This window comes from Copadichromis virginalis, linkage group LG15 (assembly GCF_057382275.1).
Source record: "Copadichromis virginalis isolate Kocher_CV1m ecotype Utaka linkage group LG15, C_Virginalis_male_GT1.1, whole genome shotgun sequence".
Taxonomy (NCBI): domain Eukaryota; kingdom Metazoa; phylum Chordata; class Actinopteri; order Cichliformes; family Cichlidae; genus Copadichromis; species Copadichromis virginalis.
The window spans coordinates 22515376-22542658 of record NC_140632.1 but is presented as its reverse complement, the minus strand read 5'-3'; the positions used below and the strand labels follow the sequence as shown (position 1 = coordinate 22542658).

Sequence of the window (27283 nt, the reverse complement as noted above, 5' to 3'; positions counted from 1 at the left end):
TTTTTGTTGAGTAGTAAAGCATGCCATATTTGCAGATTGGCCTTGGTCATTATGCCTCGTGACTCACATATATTTGTGTGTATATATAGACACATCTGGAACATGAGAGGGTTGTAATTTGATAGAGAAGCTTTCAGACTCACATATACTTTGTTGCATTAGGGTTTATAAATGAACATGCAGTTACACCTCTTTGATCCTTTGCAGGAGGGGTGGCAGCCAGTCTTTGTTGACCTCACAGTGGCTGTCCAGGAAGGTCAGCACTTTGGCTCTTGCAGCGTCCGTCCCCCGCACTCTGGACCTGATGAGACCTTAAGCAGACAAATAGAAAGACAGTTTAATCTCATTCCTGTTCATGCAAAACCTTCAAAATATTAACCACATCTATTTAAAATTATAACTTTTATTACACAAGACCTAACAATTGTTATTCACACTGCACTTTTAAATATCACTGACAAACTTAGGCCAGCAGTTTAAATGTTGTGGCTGATGGATATATAATAAAGGACAATGCAATTGCACCAACATGTTTTTTTAAAATAAATAAATAAATACAAAATGAACTGAATAGAGAAGACATTTAATAGAAGGGTCTTTTGAAAAATGCATATAATCCAGATCTATAATTATTTTTGCACTGAAAACCATTTCACTGAATCACCCACTGATAAGCACATTAAGACAATGTGTCCCTGTGCATAAACAGAACCAACAGGTTTGATTTTAATTTGTCATTCATGCTTTAGCTTTTAAAATAAGGTTTGGAAAACACTGTATCTTTTCTGTAATAAAGCTTTAACCATACAAGGTACCCGGTACAGGGTGGGTGGGGGTAAAATAAATGTATAAAACTGTCATAGAGATACAGATTTATTACATGAAAGTGGTGCTGTACAAGATTTTCAACATAATTTTGAGTTGTACTTAAAGTAACTATATTCAATATGTTTAATGCCACTTTTAGATTTACTATTGCATCATTAATATTATTAAAGCATCTCCTTAATATTGAAATTGTTGATTATATGAAGTAATTACATATTGCTGGTAGCTTTACATAAAGTGATGCAGTTACTCCATAAAAAAAAAAACTAAAAATGTTGTGGAGTGGAACAACATTTGCATTGATTAACAAAAAAATCCAAAACATTTGGAAAAAAAAAAACAAATAAACAAAGGAAAAAGATAACTATTGATAAAAATACAACTAAATAAACAAAACAATTACGGTGTTTGTGAAATTGTGAAATATGATTCATAACGCTGAAAAAACGACTACAGTATGATACAATCATCAGTTCAACATGGTGTTGTTGTGCCAACTCAAAAGACTTTTGGTTAATTTCAGTCTTCTGTAAACAACAGATCTAAATTTGTAAACAACGTAACAACATTTAATCATCCAATCACAATTAAGAAACAGCCATAATTACAGCGAGCACAAATGGTACTGATAGTGTCGATTTACTGCATCTTTCTCAGTCCCATTTACAGTCTCATACACACTTTAACATTGAAATGTTGTGTACAGTGTTCACTTGGATACCGTCGATATTGAACTTAAAGCCCTCCCAGCTTTTCTTTGCTAAATTGAAATCCGTTGCCGTCTGAAATTGATTCTTTTCAGGGCGGCAGATCGGATAAGACAGTATATACTCAAGTTTCATGCTCACAAGCTGTGACTATCAGTTAAACACACACATCCTCCATCCGCTCGCTATAAATATACACGAAGACTTTCATCGAAAAGGCCCCACAGCAGCAGAAGAACAAGACAAAGAATATTTCAGGCACTGGTGAGAATGGAACCCGTAACCTTGGATGTATTAGTGCCTTGCTCCATTTATTGACACCACATTTCTTGCTTTCACTTTCTTTCACTTGCTCTCGCAGTCAGTCAGCAGAGGGGAAAATCGATGCAGTGCTCTTAGAGGGCCTGTCAGACATGGACACAACCTTTTAACAGGCGCATCACTCTCTGCATTTGTGTGTCTGTATGTGTGTGTGTTGGAGAACAGGTTTGCGTATCCATTTTTAAACAAGTGGGAGAGAAAAGCAAAGAAGGGAGTGGAGCAAAAGGCCAAATGTGTGCGTCAGTTAACTGCAGTTGTGTTTTAGTAAGACAAAGACAGACACACACAGAGTGTGTGTGTTTGTGTGTAAATGAGCCTGTTAAGGAGGTCTCCCTGACGGGGTCCAGTGTTCCCCTCTATTTGGACTAAATGGTCTAATCGATACTCCCTGACACGGAGACGTAATGTGTGTGTGAGTGCGTGCACTGTTGAATATGTGTGCGGTACATGCCCACAGAGGAGTCTGCATTGTTGTATGTGTGTTATCGTGATAGTGCTGGGGCCCATTGTGAATGTGTGTGTGTGTGTGTGTCGGTGACATTGTACAAAGGGCCGTGAAGTTTCACGCGGAGCCGTTAGGCCGAGGCTCAGCCAATTAAAAATCCCATTTCATCCTCAATAAGGCTTTATTTTCTGGATGGATGGACACACACACACACACACACACACACACACACACACGTACCCAGACACATAAACTGGACTCACATACAAGCAGGGACACACACACACACCCACACACACACACACATATCTGCACTGACAGAAGTGGACGCCCATTTACTTAGATACACACACACACACACACACACACATCTGCACTGACAGAAGTGGACGCCCATTTACTTAGATACACACACACACACACACACACACATCTGCACTGACAGAAGTGGACGCCCGTTTACTTAGATACACACACACACTCACACACACACACACAGTGCATGGCGGGCTGACTTTGTACAGAGGAGAGTGTTAATCTACACCGATAACTCTTAACTGTCTCCACCTATCAGATGTGGGTCTGTGTTTGTGTAGACACCTTTTATTTGAAGCCAGTGTAGTGAGGACATTTTGGCCAGGCTTTGAAACTTTAAAGGGCTGTTTGAAGGTTAACATCTTAACAGATTAATATCAGATAAGAAAATGCATAATGTCTTTGTTAATGTGTCTTCACTATTGTACAAATGGACATTGTTGTGTGCTATTGGACTTCTACGCTTGAGTGGATCCATTAGAGTTGTAAGAAGTGAGGGCATTTTGTCTGGCAATTGATCCAAAGAGTGCATTATGCTTGAAAAGAACTAGTTAGTACAAAGTGCTGTCTGTCCAGTTTAGCTGTTATGAATGGCCACACTTGATGGCATCATGAAAAGCCCCATGTCATTAAAAAGGATAATCATATGCTCTTCACAAAGAATTCACTATGTTGTATTTGGTTGTAGACATGAAAAGCGTGAGTGATGGCACTTTTAGAGAGAAGTTCAAACCCTGCTCTCCCTTTTCTGTGCTGCATGAATGGCTTACATTGGTGTAGTTGTTGGTGTGTCAGTTTCAGAATACTACCAAAATTGCTGGCGAGATACCTTCCAAAATGTGAAGCTGGAAAGGTGTCAATATTGTTGATCACGATAGCAACTGTGACTCAAGGGGTCATCCACCAGCAGTTTTCATATTAAAGTATCCTTAGACAAAATTTCAGAAACTGCCCCGTGTGTCATTTGTGTATGAATGTATGTGTAGAGTTGGTGTATGAAAGTACAACGTGTTCTTATTCAGGACATCAAACACTACCTTTCTGCCAGAGCCACTGGCATCTTGCAGATACACAATAGGTGTCTGTCAGCAAGGTACTGCAGAAGTGGATCTCATTCTTAAGTCTGTCCATATGGGCACTTTGAAAGAGATCCTGAGGTTCCAGTTAAATACACTGTATTAAAGCCAGACTAGTATGTCAGCCCTGCTGATACTGATATACTTACTGATATATCAGTATCAGGATTTATAACCGTGAATAAAAAATGCAAAAAGTAAAAAAGAAATCGGAGAAACAGCCTTATAGGTGTTGATACTGCATAGTTTGTCCACAAGAGGGCAATTTGCAACTTCCCTCTTGGCAACATGGGATATAACAAATGCAATAGCCAGCTGATCTGATGTACATATACGATATAAACATATACACATTTGTTTAAAACCACCAAATGATGAAAGTGTGAGCGCCAATGGTTTCCTTCAGACAAGAGTGTATTTCTAAACTTAGCCAAGAAGTTATGGTCATCTGAAATGACTAAACAGTTTTGTTTTTTTGGCAATTTTAATTTTAAACCTAACTAAATAAGATTCTACCTCTTAAATGTAACCACATTTGGTTATCTAAAAGCCTGCTGCTTTGCAACGATCACTAGCTGTGGTTGCCTCCAGTGAACATGTCAACCCAGTGTGGTTAAAAGGAAACACATCTAGACTAAATCCTGGTGAAGGAATTGTCTGTCTGCATATGTACCTGAACTAGCATGGTCTGTCCTACCTTGGCAGTGTAGCGGCAGACATTAGGCTGCAATAACAGCTGCAGATTGGGCTGCAGCCATGCCACAGGTACAGGCTGGAGCATCTCATCTTAATAACTTCATCCTCTATCAACAATAGTCTGATTACAAATGGCACTTTCATGCAGCACCTCAGACACACAGTCCAGCATTCAGCATGTTTACAGCCCGGCTTCAGTCAACATTACTGCCAGGTGGCAATGATGACAATGTCACACGCCCACTGTTTTGTTTTGTTTTTTCTATTCTGAGACCACTGGCTTGAGAGTGCAGTAAACTGAACCAATTATCAAGCATGTAAGTGAGTTAATTTGTGTTTAGTAAACGAATGATCAATTGTACCACTAATGAAAACCAACTGAAAAGGAAAATTACTTAGAATATCTTTGGGTTTTGCCAAATACAAAGCTCCAAACTGTGGTCTCCTGGTTGGCAAACTTGAAACAAACTTGATCGCTACCCATCCTATTTCCATTTGTGGGATTTGTTGCATCTTAAAAGAGAGCCCTTGTGTTTCAGCATACAATATTTCAATGGCAGGTGCATCAAGGGGCCAGTGCCAATGGACTGTATATATATATATATGCAAGACCAACAGTATTTGGCATTCTAGGATAAAGATGCACTGAAATTGCTTTGAGCTGTCCAAATTACCAGAGCAAAAAGACTCCATATAAAGGAAATCAATTTACAATTTATCAAGCTAGGTGGGAAAATTAGAGTTCACGTCTGGAACGTCTCCAGACTGGAACATGTATTAGGTAATGTCCGACGGGAAAGATTCTTAAAATTCAAATCTAGTTAGGCACCATGGCAAAATGCTAGATGGAAAAAAAAAAGATTTAGATTGTAATGCACACACATAAATCGGGTCTTTTCACACATTTCACAGTGTGTTTTTGAAGCTAGCAAGGATATTCATACAGTTGGGGGGTTAGCTTTTTAGGGCAAGTACTAAAGCGCTTCATTGTTTAGATATAGTTTTTTCTAAAACAACTTGATGTTTGGATTAATGGTACATGCCAACACTGTGTTCTCACAAACGTGCACGTACAACCACCTGTGTTTGTGTGAGTGTGTCAGAGAAGACATACAGTATCAGGCTGGTGTGTTTTTTATGGCCATTAAAAAGACAATCAAGTCAGAAAGCCTGAAGCCATAAACTATTAACTAGCTGAACTGATGAACCCTGCCGATGTCTATGTGTGGGTGTGCGTGTGTGTGTCATTGTGTGATCAGCATGACTGTGCTATAATGAAATCCTTCAGTGACAGCATGTAGGACAAGTGTTCCTGTTGTTATAGAGAGAGACAGAGAGGTGAGTGAGAAAGAAAGAGGGAAACTATAAAATGCAAGCAACAGAACAGCCAAGCGAGATAAATTTAAAATATGAGGTGAAATAAAGCATCCAGCAAGAGGAAGAAAGAAGGGAGAAAGAAGAACACAGAGAGAGGTATTAGTGAAGTGGAAAGGGGACTCGTATTTTCAGACGTTTTAGTGCAGTAACCGGAGTTCAAACGGCGCTGCTCTCACCGAGGCAACAACAAGCATGTCAGAAGTGGTTTCTGAGTGTTTTTTCCTTAATTTGTTCCTGTAAAAAATGCTGCCATTTGATCTTCAGAAGCAATGAGATGTCTGAAAATGTTTCTATCACTTTTCAGAGGAACTGCACTGAAAGTAAGCTGTAGCAAAGACTTGATCAGAATACTCCACAGATGATGCTCCACTAGAGGGATTTGTCTTCTGCTGTAAAGGTCCAACATCAGTGGGCACCATTTAGAAATATTATTACTGTAAAATGGCTTTAAATATCTTTTTTTAAACCCCTAATATCACTGTCAAACAATAACAATGGGGAAAAGGAGCCATGTACCATCGAGAGCCAGAAATTACTTTTTGTTTTTCACACTAACTCTACGGATGAACTTTGTGTTAGTCTGTGATCTCTATTTAATTGCACCATGTTGTTATTTTACACTATATTTGAACTCCCCTTCATCTTTTGCAAAGTGCTTGCTATGATCCAATTAGTGTTATTATACTGTATATAAAATGGTGGCTGTAATTACTAACACCCAATAAGTTGTACATCTTTGTAACAGTGTATCACTACAGAGAAATTTCTGGCTGCCCTCTAATCTACCTTTACCATCATTTTATTATTACAGCTTTGGTTCTGACTGAGAAACAATTCATCCTTTTCTTTGGCTATTAGTCAGATAACATCACAAACTAGTATTCATTTAAAACTGCATCAAACATTTACATCATAGGAGGAGCAACTAATACAAGCCAATCTGTGACTTTAGGACATCTGAATCCTGACTGACGTTGGTCATGACACACATTATTTTCATATTTCTTTCATTATGAGTTTGTGTCCATGAATCATTGCATTTAAATCACTTTATTAGGCACAGCTGTTTATCTGCTTGTTAACATGGATGTTTAATCAGTCAGTTACATGTTAGCAACTCAATGCATTTAGGCAAGTAGACATTGTAAAGACAGCCTGTAGGCGTAGGCAACCTCTTAGGACATATTGGGCCTCTAAGTACCAACTGAGGATTGTTTAATTGTTGCAACACAGCCCAGCAGAGTATTGTTGCTGACTGTGTCGATCCTTTTATGACCTTAGTGTACCCATCTGCAAATGGCTTCTTCCAGCTGGATAACGTGCCATGTCACAAAGCTCAAATCATCTCAAACTAGTTTATTAAACATGACAGGAAGATGACTGTACTCAAATGGCCTCCACAGTCACCAGATTTCAATCCAATAGAGCACTTTTGGGATGTGGTGGAAGGGGAGATTTGCATAATTGACGTGAAGCCACCTAATCTGCAGCAACTGTGTGATGCCATCATGGCAGTATGGACTAGCCTTTTTCTGGCCACCTTGCTCAATCTGTGCCATGAAGAATTAGCATCACTATTCTACTTCTAAAAATAATGAGCATCGGCTAAACTGTAAACAGTCAATTCATTCAAGGTCACACGGGTGGAATTAAATATCTGTACTGTTCTGAATTATTTAAAATTATTCTCTATGGAATGGAGTAACACTTAAAACAAAGCTCTAAATTATTCTGACCTTTCTAACCTTTTAATGACATTCTTTCCACTTTTGGAGATGGTCTGTCCAAATTAAATCAAAATGATTTGCATCATTAGAATATGTTCATATCTCAGCCTGGTTGTCTATTGTCTTATGTAGTCTGGAAGATGAGTGGATGATGGGGTGGGTGCAGTTTTCTCTGTGGTGGGGTCGGGTGGGCTGTCCCGGGCTCTGTGGGGCCGGGCGGCGCTGCTGCACTGGGCCCCGGTCCGGATGGGCCTGGGCCTCCTTTCCCTGGCGGGTCGCGGAGTATGGGGGTGCCTACTGGGGTCAGCGGGGGAGCTGGCCCCAGGGAGGGGTCACTTGCCCCTCCCTTCCTTCCCTCCCCATCTCCAGCTGCCTCCCTCTTCCTGCTCCACCACAACCACCCACACATGCAGGGCCTTGAAGTAGGGTCACCAGGGTGCAGAGGAGGCTACCCCCCCCTCTGTTCCCTTCTGGCTGCCTCTGCCTCAATTTTATCCCACAACTTAGACATTCACATTATTCACACTCTCATTACACATACATATAGGATCTTGGGGGTGGGCACGATACACGGAATCCAAATTACCATCAGGGTGTACACCTCACCCCTGGCGTCGTTGCCCACCTCTCAATTTTAAATACACGTAGACATTGAGGGCTATCAGGAGGGGCTATGCGCTTACCTGCTGCTCTCTGGCAGGTAGCTCCATGCCCTCCTGGGTTTTAAATGCACCTTAGAACACACATGCATCAACACTACAATGAGCGGGTGGAGGGAGGTTTGGAGTCTTCTCTCACCCCCGTTCTCTGCGGCCTGCTGGAGCGGGGGTCCTAGGAGGAGGAGTTGGCCGTCCGACTGGGGTCTGGAATGTGGGGCCTCCCTGCTGCTGCGGAGTCGGGGCGGTCTGCTTCTCCCCACCGCAGGGAAAAGGGTAACACCACCTGGGTCTGGGTGCAGTTCCCCCCTCCAGGGGCAAGGGTACCTAGACCCGGTTCGTAGAGTACGCTTGGGGAGTGTGATTGTGTGTACAGCGTCTCTTTATGTCTGTCTCCACGTTGGTTGAGTGTGGAGTAAGTGCATATGAGAGCATGAGGGTAGGAATGGATGTTTGTATCTGTGTGTGCCTGTATGTCTGTGTCTATATGTCAGGTTGGGTATCAGACGCCACCTCTCTGGGGACATCTCAGGCCCTCCAAGGTTTGGAGGCCTATCTCCCCCCACCACTTCCCCTGCCGGTGGCGGACTCCCTCAGACATCGGTGCGTTGGTGGTTCTTTGTGTCTGGCGATGGGCATCCAGGTACACACCGGCTCACTCCTTGGCGGCCGCTTATCGGGGCCTGGAGCCTGGGGCTCGCTCGGGCCACTTCGGAGGTGGGGTGCCCCCGGCCTCTCGGCCTGGGGCTCGGTCACTCAGGCACAGCTGGCTGCCGGCGGAGCTCAGGGGTGCGTCACTGCAACTCCCCCTGGCTTCTGCTCCGCGGCTGTTGAGTGAGCCCTCATTTGGGACTCTCCTCAGCTCTTTTTGGGACAGTGGCGCGGCTGTCCCTGTGTTGGTCTTCCTTGGTCTCTTGTGTTCTGGGGGCCTCTGGATGTCTGGAGTTTTGATCTCCTCCATACCTGCTTCATGCCCTGGTGGACGGGGCAGTAGCTTCCCACACCCTCTAGCAGATCATTACATGAAGGAACCTTTTAAATACAAGCGCGTCCATGCTCACAGGTGTACACACTGGTGATCACACACGCAAACTACACCCTTTTTGGCTCCTACCTCAAAGCACACTGTGCGCTGTCGATCTTACAATAATGTTTAATATTTAGTATTTACTGTCATATTCCCATATATCATTGTGATGTTGTTTATTGTATTGCTCTCGTTTTCTTCTGCTTGTTTTCTTTTTTCTTTCTCAACAGGTGATCCAGGTGATCGATATATGTATTTTTTTTTCTTGCCCATTCTGTTGGTTTTTGTTTTTTGCCCTTCTCCCCCGTCCCTCTTCTCAGCTGATTTTCTTTCCCTCTTTCTTTCTCCCCTTCTTTTCCCCAGTCAAGTCTGTCCCGTATTCAGCAAGTGAAAATAAAATAAACAATAAAAGGTGAATCAAATGGACCATTACGGCAAGGCTGGGATGGTCAATTTGGTAAAGTAAATCCGTTGGGCATCTTTCTTTGCCTTTAGACAATAATTCTGATGGCAAAAGAGCCAAACGGGACAGGCAAAAAAAAAAAAAAAAAAAAGGAGATTTGCTGTGTTGTGGCATTAACGTCATTTCAGATTAATGCTGACAGCATTAGTGGGAACACAATGAATATGACTGCACATTTACGCCGACATCATCCTAGTGCAAAGACAAGTGGAAGCAGACAAAAACAACAAGCACGCATGCTACAAACTTTACCCGAGTCATTTAGTCAGCCGTTAGCACATGATTCTCCTCATGGGGACCTGATATGTTTAATATGCTGCTGAGAGTGTACCCCAGAAGAAGTGTATAGTATAGCTTTTATTTTGGAAAGAGCCATTTCTCTGTAATAAACTCTCTTTTCCAAAGATGAGTGATTTCTCGATCAGATAGATTTATTATTTTCTCCCCTTGTTGTTTCAGCAACATTAAATTTAAAAACTGTACATTGGAGTTAAAATATATATTTATAATTTTAATAAATGACAAATTAAAAAAGCATGAACATTTTCTTGTATCGAAAAAATATTGAACCGTGACACCAAAGTATCGAACCGAACCGAACCGAACCGTGAATTTTGTGTATCGTTGCACCCCTACTGTCTGCCTCAGTATGTGTCTGTACTTGGGTCTATTTTGTGAATTTGCTTCTAACAGTGGGGTGTAGTAGTTAAAGTGCAACATTCAGTGGCAAAAAGTTAAACGATTAAAAGACCTGAATAAACCACAGCATGCCACCTCCACTATTGTTTTAGTCAAATAAAATGTTCTTTCAGCCCGAAGTATTTAATCCATTTCAATTCCTTAAAAATCATGCACATACCAAACATCTTCAGTCAGCTACAGTGGAAGATTATATATGTCTTAAACCTTTTTCTGGCCATTAACCATTTCTTTATTCACAGTATACTCCTGACCCCGCCATATTGTCAAGCTGTCATGTTAATTTATGTATTCCATTCATTCGTATTCTATATTTAAGAGCATGGAGGCAGCTCCAAATGGATTATATGGAAAAATGATAAGCATAGCCATGACACATGACTGTATTAACCATTAAAATGAGGAACACCATCCATATTTAGTGTGACTGAGGCTTTAACTTCAAACTGGTTGTCATCTGTGATTAGGTTATTTATAAATGTTCTTTTTTTTTTTTTTTTTTAAATTTCAGCATATAAGCTTGCTTTTGAATTAATGTATGTTTGGTTTGAGATTGTGGAAGACATTTTCTTTTCTGTGACATTTTTTTTATGATAGCTTGCCACTCTGGGCTCTATTTCAGTAGCTCTCCTGTCACTTCAATTCACTTCAGGTCATTTCAGTTCTGCAGTTCAATATGTAGCCAGAGATGAATGAATCAATTTCACTTCACTCACTGTCTTTCTGTCTGTCCACCCGTCTCTGTGTGTTTATATACCGCATGGGATTGTTTAGGCAGAGAGTTTTCAGTACCACCAGTGAAATTTATATTCTTTATACACACCCTGAATAACACCTTTTTATACACATACACACACAAATCTAGCACACCGGTGACAAATGAGATGCCAAAAAACCTACAAAGAACATAAGAATGATTAAGCATGCAAATTTATACACACTAGCATGTTAAAAATGCTAATGAAATTTTTCAAACGCAACTGCTTCCATACCTTCTCGCTTGTTGTTGCGAAAGCATTTAACTTTGGGCAGTTTGGTGAGAAGCTGGCAGTCACTCTCTGGGAAAGAAAAAAAAAACAGCATGAGCAGAATACGAATAATAGAAGGAAACATTGTGTGCCGTGTAATGTATATCTTGATAATTTCTTTGAAAGTCTGCAGAGAAACCAAATAGTAGCCCACTGAAAAAAATGACGACAATTCAAAGTTAGACATTTGTCTAGTTGCTGTTCAGCCGGCTGTGAGGTCTCCACTGAATTTCTGAGCTGTATTTCTTTTTTTTTTTTGTATTTTGTTCTTTTTTTTAATAAAACTGTCAAAAATACTCTGGTTGAAAGTCTCAAAATGAAAAGAAGAAAGCAGAAAAAATGAATCACTGGTGTACAATATGTGAGTCATTTAATGAAGTCAAGTTAAGTGAAATTAATATTAATGATTTTTAGAACAGGAAAATAGTGAATGTACTTACAATATCAAAAAAGGATTTCAATAGCGTTCCATTATAAATTTCAGAATAATGAGTCAAAGATTGGAAGAAAAAAAAAACTAGAGAAGAAAGAGAAGCCGTCACGGCTCAAAAAACTGGAAAATGTCATGACTTATGATAATATGATGAGTATGTTCTGTCTTACATTCCTAATCACAATGGTGGTGGGATCTCAAAAGATTTCTTAACAGTTAGTTTTTGTTTTTCCCTGTAAGTGTTATTGTTAAAACTTTTCTGAAATATGTTCCTGCAGTCAAATTAAAAATAAACACATTTTCTTCATATTAATATTCAAGTTATTTTCTGTGCTCTATTGTGAGTAACATATGGGTGCATGACATTTTCAGTTTTTAAAAATTATTATTAGTATTATATTTTACACAATATAACAGCTTTTTCTCAAATGGTTTTGTATGTGATGTTTTGTGTATAGCGACCCTGAATGACTTAACACCTCCATCAGAGCGCTCTGACCCAGAAACAATGCCCCATGGTTGTTCCCCTCTCCACTGAACTTCTCCCTTCAAGTGGACAAAATATATGTGACCAAGAGCATATGCACTTTGATCCAAGCAGAAAGGTTTTGACTCAGTTTGGGGATAAATTCTTATTGTTATTTTATATGGAATTTGAACTAAAACAACACAGTTTCCAAAAACCTTAAAGTTCAGACACACCCCCATAAATATTTTTTGTTTTTATATACTAATTTGGCTCTGTGGTTCTCTCTCAGCCTGAGATGCCCTGCATGATGAAAAACAAAATAACCTTTGATGGGAGGTAAATACGACAGACTATGGAGGAAGTGGAAAACATTCAGAAGTGACACAAATGAAATAACATAATAGGTTTTCTTTTTTTTTTTTCCTGCAACGTGATAAATGGAGAAAGATATGTAAACTCCAGACTCTATGTTTGTTTATATGTATGTCTGTTTGTTATTTTCTTTACTGTATGTCCACAATGTCAAAATAACCTAATAAAAATCAAAGTAAAAAAAAAGAAAAAAAAAGAAAAAAAAAGAAAAACAAAATAACCATATAAACAGACACTAATGTTTGACAAAGCTCGAAAGGTTGAGAGGCATTCAAATTTTAATTGCAAGCATTGGTGTAACAGCATCTTTGCAGAGCTAGAAAAGTTTGTGTACTACTGTTCCACATGCCTTAATGCTGACTGGCTGCAAAACCCTCAAGGTATGCACAAAAGGCCAGAGAAGGTGGAGTTATGTTAATATTATTAATTGGGTGTTGGCATCAGCTTCAGTTTCAGTTTGGATTAGTCTTGGCTAATATCAGGTTAGGGAAAAAGCACGGAACTAATGGGCAGTTGTATGGTCAGTTCCTGGTGTTTTTGATCTTTTCCTTGTTTTTGCTAGGACTGCAAGTCCCTTATTTGTATTTGGTCTTTGTAAATAATTCAGTTTACACTTTCAATATCAGTTTCAATTTAAAACTTTATCTTCTTCTATATTAGGATCCTTTGAGGCATGTACATAGGAACCGTTACATGTTTGGGGGCTTGTCCAGGATATGCACACATAACCTCTGAACCCACATACTGTACCTGCTGTGAGGAAAAATATAACCAGATATTTAACATAATTTGACTATAAAATCAGTCATATTCATATCTGAAATCATCCACAGCATTTGTTGGGGCAGGACGAAGTTAAGCTTAAAAACAATGAGGACAGGTCAGCTTGTCTCAGCGGCAGCTGATATCTCAACCTATGGATTCAAATGGCAAACCTCATTTATGGCTCACTTTAAGCTATATTAGTCTGCCCATGATCTGCAAGCCACTTTGCAACCCAACTCTATCCCAGCTCCTCATTTCAAGCTTTTTCAACATACTGACTGTTGGCATATACAGTGGGGCAAAAAAGTATTTAGTCAGCCACCGATTGTGCAAGTCCCCCCACCTAAAATGATGACAGAGGTCAGTAATTTGCACCAGAGGTACACTTCAACTGTGAGAGACAGAATGTGAAAAAAAAAATCCATGAATCCACATGGTAGGATTTGTAAAGAATTTATTCGTAAATCAGGGTGGAAAATAAGTATTTGGTCAATAACAAAAATACAACTCAATACTTTGTAACATAACCTTTGTTGGCAATAACAGAGGTCAAACGTTTACTATAGGTCTTTACCAGGTTTGCACACACAGTAGCTGGTATTTTGGCCCATTCCTCCATGCAGATCTTCGCGAGAGCAGTGATGTTTTGGGGCTGTCGCCGAGCAACACGGACTTTCAACTCCCGCCACAGATTTTCTATGGGGTTGAGGTCTGGAGACTGGCTAGGCCACTCCAGGACTTTCAAATGCTTCTTACGGAGCCACTCCTTTGTTGCCCGGGCGGTGTGTTTTGGATCATTGTCATGTTGGAAGACCCAGCCTCGTTTCATCTTCAAAGTTCTCACTGATGGAAGGAGGTTTTGGCTCAAAATCTCACGATACATGGCCCCATTCATTCTGTCCTTAACACGGATCAGTCGTCCTGTCCCCTTGGCAGAAAAACAGCCCCATAGCATGATGTTTCCACCCCCATGCTTCACAGTAGGTATGGTGTTCTTGGGATGCAACTCAGTATTCTTCTTCCTCCAAACACGACGAGTTGAGTTTATACCAAAAAGTTCTACTTTGGTTTCATCTGACCACATGGCATTCTCCCAATCCTCTGCTGTATCATCCATGTGCTCTCTGGCAAACTTCAGACGGGCCTGGACATGCACTGGCTTCAGCAGCGGAACACGTCTGGCACTGCGGGATTTGATTCCCTGCCGTTGTAGTGTGTTACTGATGGTGACCTTTGTTACTTTGGTCCCAGCTCTCTGCAGGTCATTCACCAGGTCCCCCCGTGTGGTTCTGGGATCTTTGCTCACCGTTCTCATGATCATTTTGACCCCACGGGATGAGATCTTGCGTGGAGCCCCAGATCGAGGGAGATTATCAGTGGTCTTGTATGTCTTCCATTTTCTGATGATTGCTCCCACAGTTGATTTTTTCACACCAAGCTGCTTGCCTATTGTAGATTCACTCTTCCCAGTCTGGTGCAGGTCTACAATACTTTTCCTGGTGTCCTTTGAAAGCTCTTTGGTCTTGGCCATGGCGGAGTTTGGAGTCTGACTGTTTGAGGCTGTGGACAGGTGTCTTTTATACAGATGATGAGTTCAAACAGGTGCCATTCATACAGGTAACGAGTGGGGGACAGAACAGCTTCTTACAGAAGACGTTACAGGTCTGTGAGAGCCAGAGATTTTCCTTGTTTGAGGTGACCAAATACTTATTTTCCACCCTAATTTACGAATAAATTCTTTACAAATCCTACCATGTGAATTCATGGATTTTGTTTTTCACATTCTGTCTCTCACAGTTGAAGTGTACCTCTGGTGCAAATTACTGACCTCTGTCATCATTTTAAGTAGGGGAACTTGCACAATCGGTGGCTGACTAAATACTTTTTTGCCCCACTGTAAATACTCTTCCCGTTACACTATTGTTGTAATTAAGTCCTGTTTGTGGACATTTTACGTCTTTGTACCTACCTGCTTAAGACGACTATTATACTGTATATTAACATCAGCAAAAGTAGAACATATAGACAGTCATTACCTCCTATGCAGATTAGATCCAGCTACAGCTATGCTTGCTTAATTATAAAATCTTCTTGGTCATTGTCCTCAGGGGCTGTGTCCACCACAGCATACATCTCATGGACTGCCCTCTCAGCTGTTTGCAATGATAGAAACATATTTTTGATAATATGCTAAGAAAAATTAAAAAACAAAAAGCAGGTCATCTTTTTTCTTTCCAGATTTTTCAGTTGAAAAATGTTCAACTTCTCATAATCAATTATGGCCAATGCTGTCATTTTTTAACCAGACTTCCATTTTCAGTGGCAAAAGGGTGAGTCAAATACTTCAGTGAACCAAGATCACGTCCTATTCGCACTAGTGCTGAACAATGGGGACTTTTTACTGCTTGTATGAAAAGTTTGGCTTGCAGGACGATTTAGTTTGCAGTGGGTATAGCAGGTAAACAAAAGTCATCTAGAGTCACGGTTTTTACAAGATATTACTTCCTTGGATATTCTGTATCATAGCAACGAAAGAAATACTTCATCTCCAGATTGCTCTCAAGCACTCGCAGCTGGCATTTTTTAGCTGCCAGAAGAAAAAGAAATCTCTTTGGTGCACAGTTTAAAGCAGATCGGATGAACAGTTGTCGAGATATATAGATTTATAGGACAGCTCTCTGTGGAAACATATGGCAACAATAGTTCTTGAATGAAAGAGGAGAAAGCTAAAAGTGCAAGAGGTTAGGTGGTAGTACCATAAATTATTGGATAATTATTATTATTTTTAAATAGAAGTGATATTATAAATGTATCAACTTTAGTACATCAAGAAGAAGATTTTTATGAGAGTTTATAATCTAGAGAACTGCCTCAACATAGGAACAGTGAACAAGACAGAAACATTAAGTTGATGTGCTTGAGGAAGGTAGTAAGAAAAAAGTTGTTTATGATAGGTCAAATATCCTAAAACAAATCACCGCAAATAAGCAAAGGCAAGGCATTAAATTTATTGACTCACACCTGTGTGGGCGGCTGGAAAAGTTGTTTTCTCTTTGGCTATGTATATCAGCATGCATATGCACTGGTGATATGGTTGTATAAGTGTATATGCAGTATTATTAACACTGATTATCTGTCGGTAGTTGATTTGCACATCCATCTGTGGTTGTTTACTGGCATGTATCTGTCTCCACTGCTGATTGCATCTATTCACTGTTGCCTCACCTACACCAATCATGTCTTTATAGTCTAAATCTGCTGTTATTTAACCTTCATCACTCAGGTTTTCACTTCTGTCGCTCTCAGATTGGTGAGTTAGAAAAATGTTTTAACAATTGCATGTTGAAAAAACATTGGAAAATCACGAGTTATTAATGAGACACAAAGCCTGTTCTACAAAGGTTGTACGGGTTTGGGGTTCATGTTTTAACTTCCATGTTTAAAACAACCTTTTTGTTTCTATTTGCTGTTTGGTTTGTAATTGACCAGTCAAACAGGCTAAAGTCCCCCAGTGCAGTGTGATGAATCAGAAAACACAGTTTTAAGTAAATTATAGCACAAATTATCAAAAAGCATGTTAAAGTGGGCATACAGTGTCCTCGGTGTCATGGTTGGTCTGTCACTTGTCATTCAGTCAGTCTTTTGAGACTTGTCATTCTCAAAACATACAATGGGTGATAGCTAAAGCCATCTTTTATTTACAGTGTTTCCTAACATTGCAAACAAATGCACACATTGCATGTTGAGCGTTTGAATATAGATGTTCTGTAGACTTCTTTCTTAAATGTTTTAAAAATACTGTGAAATATTTTGTATCTGCCCATGTTCATTATGAAATGTAATAATGTAGAGACAACATGAAAATTGGTTTAGCTTCTGGATTGCTTTAATTAATGATAATGGAATTAAGAAAATATAAGAAGACTATAAGAAACCTTCAATTAATCTAGCTGCTGCTCAAGGCATGTTAGCATTATATTACATCCTGCTGCTCAAGGCATGCATTGAGATTTAGCTACGGGTTACTAAACTTGCAACAAAGATGCATAACATGTCCTGTGATGCATATAGCCTAAATAAAAAAAAATTTAAATGAAAAACCAAAAATATCACAGGGCTTTTTAAAGAGACTCTTAGCTGTCAGTAAATGGTTAGAAAGTCGTTAATATAATTGAATTCCTAAGAACATCTGAAATTACGATGCTTTGGGGAAATGGCTCTTGGATTTCAGAAAGTTCACAGAATTTTACTATCATTCTATCTTTAAGATGCTTTTGGGAAAACTGGCTGGAATTGCAATTTGACAAGTTGATCTTCAAAACACTCAGCTGCCACATATCGTTAAGTGAAAAATCTCCCTGCGCTGATTTGGATCTTATTCAAATTTAAGAGGGACGCTGAAGCACTCACTGTGGTTATTTTCTCTGCTACGTGCTCATTAAGCCTGAAGAGGGAAAAAAACATCTAAACACAAGTTTTTTGTTGGTGCCTCTATCGTTTTCTTAAAAAATTCTTTAATTGTGACTTAAAATTATAGTGAGGAGCATAACTACACTTGAAGCAGTTGAGCAGCCTTTAAGAATAAACTGTGTGTCGGTGAAACTGGAGAAAGTTGCAGGAACAAATCAAATCTTGTCAGGCAGCTTTAGCTTCTCCTGAAGCTGCTGTTTCCAATGTAAACCATGTAGTGTTCAGTTGCCTGTATATTTGTGCTTTCCTTATCACTGCTTTACTCCCTGACCACAAAAACCAAAGTGCAGACACTTTTTCTGATCATATCAAAGTCTGCTGGCCAGAATTTATTTCCTAGCAGGAGTGGACAGAAAACTGAAAACTACAAATGACTGCACCTCTTAACATACTATCTTACTAGGTCTGCAGTAACATTTTGAAGCTATTTATATTTGACTTCCATTATATTCTGCTCTTGGACATACTGTAGTTTTTATTCCACTATGCTTCTATTTAAAACAAATCATATGATCCTGGAATATTAAACCATTTTACTACCCCTAGTAGTTATAATTAACTCCACTATGACCAGCTAAAGCATTAAACTGTGGCTGCATATTCATTTGACACCAATAATGATCCAGTGATTGATATATTACTTTGAATAACCCTTTTGCTTAATGAGCAATTTAATTTTTAATCTTTAGGGGAACAGTAGCAAAAATAGGTCCCTACATAAATACTCTGATCATCTCACTTTTAATTACGCAAATCAAACTGATTTATAGGACCAGAGACCATTTAGATATTGTATTAAACATTGGAAATCACATAGACGTACACATTTCTACACTGGGTGCGTTGGTCCATGACCAATTCTGGACATCTATACAACATCCGACTTGGTCCACAATTTGGACGTCCAACCATGACCCAACCCAACCTATGATGTTCAACATTTCAGACTGGATCATTTTTTGGGACGTCATGTGAACGCCTATGACAGGTGCAGGGAGCTTACATGGTTAAGTAATGTAAGATTTTTTTTATTTACAAATATCAACATTGTTGTTATCAACATGACACGTGAATACAGATTGTTTATAAACAAACACAATTTCTCACGTGTTAGCTTATTGATTTTTTTTTTATTTGACATTTTTTAACTGGTTTATTTATTTTAATTAATCAACTTTTTTTTGTAACCAGGCAAAAACTGTTGAAATCAATGTTAAAATGTAAAATAATAATAGTATTTAGAAAAATGTTGGAATTCCTTTTAAAAGGAGTACACTGTGTTTAATAAGTTTAAAAAACCACTTGCATTATAAATGGTTTGTTTTTATTTTAGTGAGGCTGGTCTTATTTTGAAGAGGAACTTCTAAAGGACATCTCTGCGACATCACTTTGTGAGTATATAGGCAATATAAAGGATTCAAATCATGGTTTTTGATAAACAAATTTTCCATAGACTCACTTCTTTCTGTGTGATTAACCATGTTTTTAATTTATAGGATGCCAATTAATGGACATCATGCATTTTGTCCACACTTTAAAAATGCCACCTTAAATTACTTCATAAATTAAATCAACAAACAGGGCTTTGAGAGTAGAGTTTTAAGCTTAAGCCATCGACCCTTCTGGCCATCACCAGTAGGCGGTAGGTGAAGTGTCTTGCCCAAGAACACAACGACCGAGACTGTCCGAGCCGGGGCTCAAACCGGCAACCTTCCGATTACAAGGCGAACTCCCAACTCTTGAGCCACGATCGTCCCAAACTCAGACACTCACTACATTTTATTTTAAGGATTATCAAATTACAGTTACTAAAAAACCCTCAATACTATCATTTCTTGGTAATCAAATACATAAAACATCATATGACACTATATATTTTGTTGATTAATTTCCATTTGGTACTCTAGCATGTATTTGGGGCAGCAGCAGGACTCATATGCATTAATTAAAAATAAAAATTAGTTTTCAATATCACACATAGATACACGGGTGCAGGGGGGCAATATCAATACAGTGGGGCAAAAAAGTATTTAGTCAGCCACCGATTGTGCAAGTTCCCCCACTTAAAATGATGACAGAGGTCAGTAATTTGCACCAGAGGTACACTTCAACTGTGAGAGACAGAATGTGAAAAAAAAATCCATGAATTCACATGGTAGGATTTGTAAAGAATTTATTCGTAAATTAGGGTGGAAAATAAGTATTTGGTCACCTCAAACAAGGAAAATCTCTGGCTCTCACAGACCTGTAACGTCTTCTGTAAGAAGCTGTTCTGTCCCCCACTCGTTACCTGTATGAATGGCACCTGTTTGAACTCATCATCTGTATAAAAGACACCTGTCCACAGCCTCAAACAGTCAGACTCCAAACTCCGCCATGGCCAAGACCAAAGAGCTTTCGAAGGACACCAGGAAAAGTATTGTAGACCTGCACCAGACTGGGAAGAGTGAATCTACAATAGGCAAGCAGCTTGGTGTGAAAAAATCAACTGTGGGAGCAATCATCAGAAAATGGAAGACATACAAGACCACTGATAATCTCCCTCGATCTGGGGCTCCACGCAAGATCTCATCCCGTGGGGTCAAAATGATCATGAGAACGGTGAGCAAAGATCCCAGAACCACACGGGGGGACCTGGTGAATGACCTGCAGAGAGCTGGGACCAAAGTAACAAAGGTCACCATCAGTAACACACTACAACTACAATCTGTATAAAAGACACCTGTCCGCAGCCTCAAACAGTCAGTTTTTTGTTTTTTTTTTTTTTGGCTCCTCCCCTTTGTGAGTGTGGACGCTTCATCTCTTTGCTCTTGAATGCTTTGCTTCTTATATTGATTTTTATTGATTTTTATGCTGATTTTTTCCCTTTTTTCCGTGTGAGCTTACCTGCGATAACTTCTGGACACTTGTAGATCATTAGGACTAGAGTGTTCTTAACAGAAACAGCAACATTTTATGGTTACCTTGTCCTCAGCGCTCCGTGTGTCTGTGGCCTAGACACAGCTGAAGCCTGATTACAGCGTCTGGGCACCGAGCAGCCTCAATAGCCTGGAAAGGTGCTAACCGCTAGGCTAACTAGCAACAAGATGCCTTCCCTCTCCACAGATGACTACCACAGCCTCCTGCAGAAGATTGCAGTACTGGAGACAAAAATTCATCGCTTAGAAGTAAACGTGGAGGTAAATGGACTGTGTGGAAATGAAACAACCTTGCCTTTGATTCAAAACAATGGCGATGAGCAAGCTAGTACACAGCTAAGGAGCACAGATAACATGACCAAGAAAGTAGACTCTGTGCATTATTATAAATCCTCAAGTGATAATCCCCCCTTAGACTGTCTTGGTGCAAAACCAAGACATAAATCATGTCTCCTGGAAGGGGGAGGACGTATCACAGGCAGGGCACAGCGAGCTGAAATCTCTGAAACCGACTGGCCTTCACTTCCTACGAGACAGAGAAGCTCTTCTACCCCTGTATACAGGAGGAAACAGGACTGGACAACCGTGAATAGGAAGGTTAACAACAAACCTCCAAAACAACTGAATGTGAAACTGCAGAACAGATTTGCTCCACTATCAAAGGACCCTGGATCTATATCGGACAACCATCCATCTAAAAGCAGCGAAATAAGGTCTGAAAATCTGTTGAAAAGTGAAAGGCCACAGGGAAAGCTAAAGGCTAGGCCTGAAACTCTGATTGTGGGTGACTCTGCCGTAAAGGATGTACAAAGGATGTGCGGTAAGAACACTAAAGTCCTCTGCTTTCCTAACGATATGGTCAACAACCTGAAGGAGAGAATTCTTCAAATTGCAGATGAATATCCAACTGTGACAAACATTGTTCTGCATACAGGGTCAAACGATGTGTCCAAACAACAGTCGGAGGTTCTGAAACGGGACTTTACTGGATTATTAAATACTGTAAACTCTCTGAATGCAGCTGTATTCATCAGTGGACCTGTACCGCCGGTCAGAGGAGGAGACGAGAGATTCAGCAGGTTGTTTACACTGAATAAATGGCTTATATCAGCATGTGCTGACCACTCAGTGCATTTTATCGACAACTTTAATATTTTTTGGGAACGCAGGCATCTGTTCAAAGCAAATGGATTTAATTTTAACAAGTCAGGGGTGAAACTGTTCACCTCCAACTTGTTTTATTCCATACGTCATCCATCTGTGCTTGGTGCCAAGGCTGAGATAAACGAGGAGTTATCTCATAAAGAGGAACAAACAGTACTCCAAGAACAGACAAAGCCCAGCAGAAACCTTGAGGAGGAGCTCCATTTGCCCCCACCCGGGAGGAGCCTCAGAAAGGAGAGACATCCATGGCATCTGAGGAAGAGCCTCAGAAAGGAGAGACATCTAAGGCAAGAAGAGGGGTCCCTATTTGCCTCCAACTCTCTCAACAACACCAACGACCAGGACAAGGGACCACGACCTTCCCCAGTCCCCCAAACCCCTGACAGGCCATCACCCTCCTCCCCCTCCCTTTCTCCCTCCTCCCCACACCTGAAATTCACTGAGGAGATGATGGAGCGGGTCAATGCTGGGCTCAGATCTACCCCCCGTCCCAATCCCTTTTTGTCCCCCATAAACCCCCCACCAGAGCGGCCAAAGGTTCGCCATCGAGCCCCACCCTCAACAGAGCAATCGAAGTCACATTGCCCAGCCTCGCCCCCCTTAGTTCCTCTTCATGCCCTGTCTCCGCAGTCTGATGCGTGATGTGTGAAGGGCTGTGAGGATTATGGCAGTGATGACTTTTCCCAGGAGAAGCTGGGACCCTGTTTACTAGAAGGTTTTAAAATTTCTGTACTTTTAGGTGACAGGAGACATGTGGCCTGGTCAAAACACAGAGAGCTGCACTCTAAAAGATCTTTAAACATAGTAAACATACCTTGTGTGCCACAGACTGCTCCCAAACACGAGGGGACAAGTAATACCTCTAAAACACTTAAGTTGGCTTTATTAAACATTAGATCTCTAGCTGGGAAAACATTTTTAATTAATGATTTAATCACTGAGCACAGCCTTGATTTTATGTTTTTAACTGAAACTTGGTTGGACCAAAGTAACAGTGGAGCTGTTCTCATCGAGACGACCCCTCCTAACTACAGTTTTATCAGTGAGGTCAGGGCGAGCAGGAGAGGAGGAGGGGTTGCTGTCTTATTTAATGAATCATTTCAATGTAAGCAGCTATCTCCTGGAAGTTTTCAGTCTTTTGAATATGTGGCTTTACAGCTGAAGGCCCCATCCAAAGTTGTGTTTCTTAATGTTTACAGGCCTCCCAAATACTGCACAGACTTTTTTAATGACCTCAGTGAACTGCTGTCTGTGATCTGTGTTGATTTTGACTGTGTAATTATTGCTGGGGATTTTAACATTCATGTGGACAACCCTCAGGACAAAGGGACTAAAGACCTGAGTAACACTCTGGGCAACTTTGGGCTGACTCAGCATGTAACAGAGGCCACACATAATAGAGGACACACTCTTGACCTACTGATCTCCAAAGGCCTGAGCATTTCAAAGGTTACTGTGTCTGATGTGGGCCTGTCTGATCATTACTGTGTTTTCTTTGAAAGTAAAATCTCAGCCCACACAAATATATCAACAACAGTGATCACAAAACGGTGTATAACTGAACACAGTAGTGCAATTTTTAACCAGGTCTTCCCATTAACACCTGACCTGTCCAGAGGGTCAGTCAATGAGCTCGTCAATAGCTTCAATGCTAACATGTTAAATGTAATGGACACTATTGCTCCCATTAAGGTGAAGGTTATCTCTGGAAGGAAAAAGTCTCCATGGAGAAACTCCACACTGGTGAAAAATGAAAAAAGAGAGTGTAGGAAAGCTGAGCGCAGATGGAGAAAAACAAACCTCCAGGTTCATTATGACATTTATAAAGAGAAACTTCACAATTATAATTTACAACTGAGGAATGCAAGGAGGTCCTACTTCTCTGACATCATCACTAAAAACAGCCATAATGCTCGGGTCTTATTTTCTACAGTTGACAGGCTAACAAACCCCCCTGTGTCAGTGGCAGCTGAACTTCATTCGACCATGGCCTGCAATGACTTTGCCAAATTCTTCACTGAAAAAATCCAAAAAATTAGACAAGCAATTGGTACATCAACAGCAGATCCAGGATATGTACTGTGTCCACCAAAAAACTGTTTAAACACCATGAAACAGTTTCAACCTATTAACAGCAAAGACCTGGAGGACATCTTAGGTCAACTGAACTCCTCCTCCTGCTGTTTAGATGTCCTGCCAACAAGTTTTTTCAAAAAGGTCTCAAAGACTTTAGAGTCAGACCTGTTGCAGATCGTCAACTTTTCTTTATTATCAGGTGTGTTTCCAGAATCACTAAAAACTGCTGTAATCAAACCTATACTGAAAAAGGACAATCTTGACAAGACACAAATGAACAACTACAGGCCGATCTCAAATCTCCCGTTTTTAAGTAAGATCATTGAAAAAGCAGTTTCTCAACAGCTCAGTTACTTCTTAAAACAGAATAATTGCTACGATGCCTTCCAGTCAGGTTTTAGACAGAACCACAGCACTGAAACCGCTCTGACCAAAGTGTTTAATGACATATGTCTGAATACAGACAGTGGAAAAATGTCAGTCCTAGTTTTACTGGATCTCAGTGCAGCATTTGATACAGTTGACCACAACATATTACTCAAACGACTGGAGAACTGGACAGGTCTTTCAGGAACTGTACTAAACTGGTTCAAAACATACGTAGAAAACAGGAAATACTTTGTATCAATAGGTAACTTCACATCTGAGCAGACAAGTATCACATGTGGAGTTCCCCAAGGTTCCATCTTGGGACCCCTTCTGTTTAACATCTACATGCTCCCACTGGCACAGATTATAAACAACAACAAAATAAACTATCACAGCTATGCAGATGACACACAAATATATATCACAATGTCACCAGGAGACCGAGGCCCTGTACAGGCTCTTGGTAAATGCATTGAGGAAATCAATGACTGGTTGTGCCACAATTTTCTCCAGCTAAACAAAAACAAAACTGAGGTAATAGTCTTTGGCGCCAAAGAAAAACGATTACAGGTCACCAGAGAACTTCAATCTATACATCTAAAAACCACAAACCAGGCGAGAAATTTGGGTGTAGTGATGGATGCAGACCTAAACTTAGAAAAACACATTAAGACAATAACAAAGTCAGCTTACTATCACCTCAAGAATATATCAAGGATAAAAGATCTGATGTCTCAACAGGACCTGGAAAAACTAGTCCATGCATTCATCTTTAGTAGGCTTGATTACTGTAACAGCATCTTTACAGGTCTACCTAAAAAATCAGTCAGACAACTACAGCTCATTCAGAACTCTGCTGCTCGAGTCCTCACTAAGACCAAAAAAGTGGACCACATCAGTCCAGCTCTGAGGTCCTTACACTGGCTGCCTGTCCGTCAGAGGATAGACTTTAAAGTTCTGATGCTGGCCTATAAAGCTCTGAATGGTTTAGGACCAAAATACATCAATGACCTCCTGACCCAGTATGAACCATCCAGATCCCTCAGGTCATCTGGATCCGGTCTTTTATCAGTTCCCAGAGTCAGAACCAGACACGGAGAAGCTGCATTCAGCTTTTATGCTCCTTATATCTGGAACAAACTCCCAGAAAGCCTCAGATCAGCTGAAACACTCAGTTTATTTAAATCCAGGTTGAAGACTCACCTGTTCTCAGCTGCATTTGAATAAAGCACCAAATCCACACTTTAAGCTTAAATTTCAAAACTTACATTTAACTACTGATTTTATCTACTGTTCTGATTTTATCTGTTTTGATTTTATATACTGTTGTTTGTTTGTTTGTTTGTTTGTTTGTTTGTTTGTTTGTTTGTTTGTTTGTTAATTAGTTAGTTAGTTTATTTGCTTGTTTTAATCAATTTTAAATCATGCTTTTTATTTGTTCTTGTTTCTAATGTCTCTGTAAAGCACTTTGAATCACCTTGTTGTTGAATTGTGCTATACAAATAAACTTGCCTTGCCTTGCCTTGCCTTACAACGGCAGGGAATCAAATCCCGCAGTGCCAGACGTGTTCCGCTGCTGAAGCCAGTGCATGTCCAGGCCCGTCTGAAGTTTGCCAGAGAGCACATGGATGATACAGCAGAGGATTGGGAGAATGTCATGTGGTCAGATGAAACCAAAGTAGAACTTTTTGGTATAAACTCAACTCGTCGTGTTTGGAGGAAGAAGAATACTGAGTTGCATCCCAAGAACACCATACCTACTGTGAAGCATGGGGGTGGAAACATCATGCTATGGGGCTGTTTTTCTGCCAAGGGGACAGGACGACTGATCCGTGTTAAGGACAGAATGAATGGGGCCATGTATCGTGAGATTTTGAGCCAAAACCTCCTTCCATCAGTGAGAACTTTGAAGATGAAACGAGGCTGGGTCTTCCAACATGACAATGATCCAAAACACACCGCCCGGGCAACAAAGGAGTGGCTCCGTAAGAAGCATTTGAAAGTCCTGGAGTGGCCTAGCCAGTCTCCAGACCTCAACCCCATAGAAAATCTGTGGCGGGAGTTGAAAGTCCGTGTTGCTCGGCGACAGCCCCAAAACATCACTGCTCTCGAGAAGATCTGCATGGAGGAATGGGCCAAAATACCAGCTACTGTGTGTGCAAACCTGGTATAGACCTATAGTAAACCTCTGTTATTGCCAACAAAGGTTATGTTACAAAGTATTGAGTTGTATTTTTGTTATTGACCAAATACTTATTTTCCACCCTGATTTACGAATAAATTCTTTACAAATCCTACCATGTGGATTCATGGATTTTTTTTTTTCACATTCTGTCTCTCACAGTTGAAGTGTACCTCTGGTGCAAATTACTGACCTCTGTCATCATTTTAGGTGGGGGAACTTGCACAATCGGTGGCTGACTAAATACTTTTTTGCCCCACTGTATCTGGCATTTCAACCTTGCTAATGGAAAAGCTGGAGACTGAAGCTCCAACCATCCAGTTAGTCCCAATTTAAGGGAGAAAGAGCTAACTCAATGGTATAAACAGAGCAAAATATATTAGGTGCCCAATACACACAAACAATACTTATGTGGATCAAATTATTGTTGATTTTGGACTTTTCATTGGATTTGTTCATTTGTTGACTATATTACTCCATCCACGACCTACGAGAAGAGGGGATGCTGTAAACATGGCCTTGTTCTAACTTTTTTTAGATGTGTTGCATTCATCAAATTCAAAATGGGCTTATTTGGTTTTTTTTAAATGGCACAATTTAAACCTTTGATATTTGATATATATAATAGGATATCGATATTTCTATGATCTATTGTGAATAAGGGTCATGAGGGATTGCTAGAAGTTGCCTGCTGTTGCTA

General features: G+C 40.2%; 1 protein-coding gene across 2 annotated transcripts in view; it reads right to left on the bottom strand.

Moving 5' to 3' along the window:
* The window catches only part of galnt14 (UDP-N-acetyl-alpha-D-galactosamine:polypeptide N-acetylgalactosaminyltransferase 14 (GalNAc-T14)), a 237701-nt gene that overhangs the window by 62363 nt on the left and 148055 nt on the right, over positions 1 to 27283 (bottom strand). For both annotated transcript variants that reach the window (XM_085432502.1, XM_085432500.1), the window contains exons 5-6: positions 11330 to 11395; positions 190 to 311 (exon numbers count right to left, since the gene is read on the bottom strand). In XM_085432502.1, the coding sequence (XP_085288628.1) occupies positions 190 to 311; positions 11330 to 11395 (188 nt within the window). The remainder of the gene's footprint in view (positions 1 to 189; positions 312 to 11329; positions 11396 to 27283) is intronic.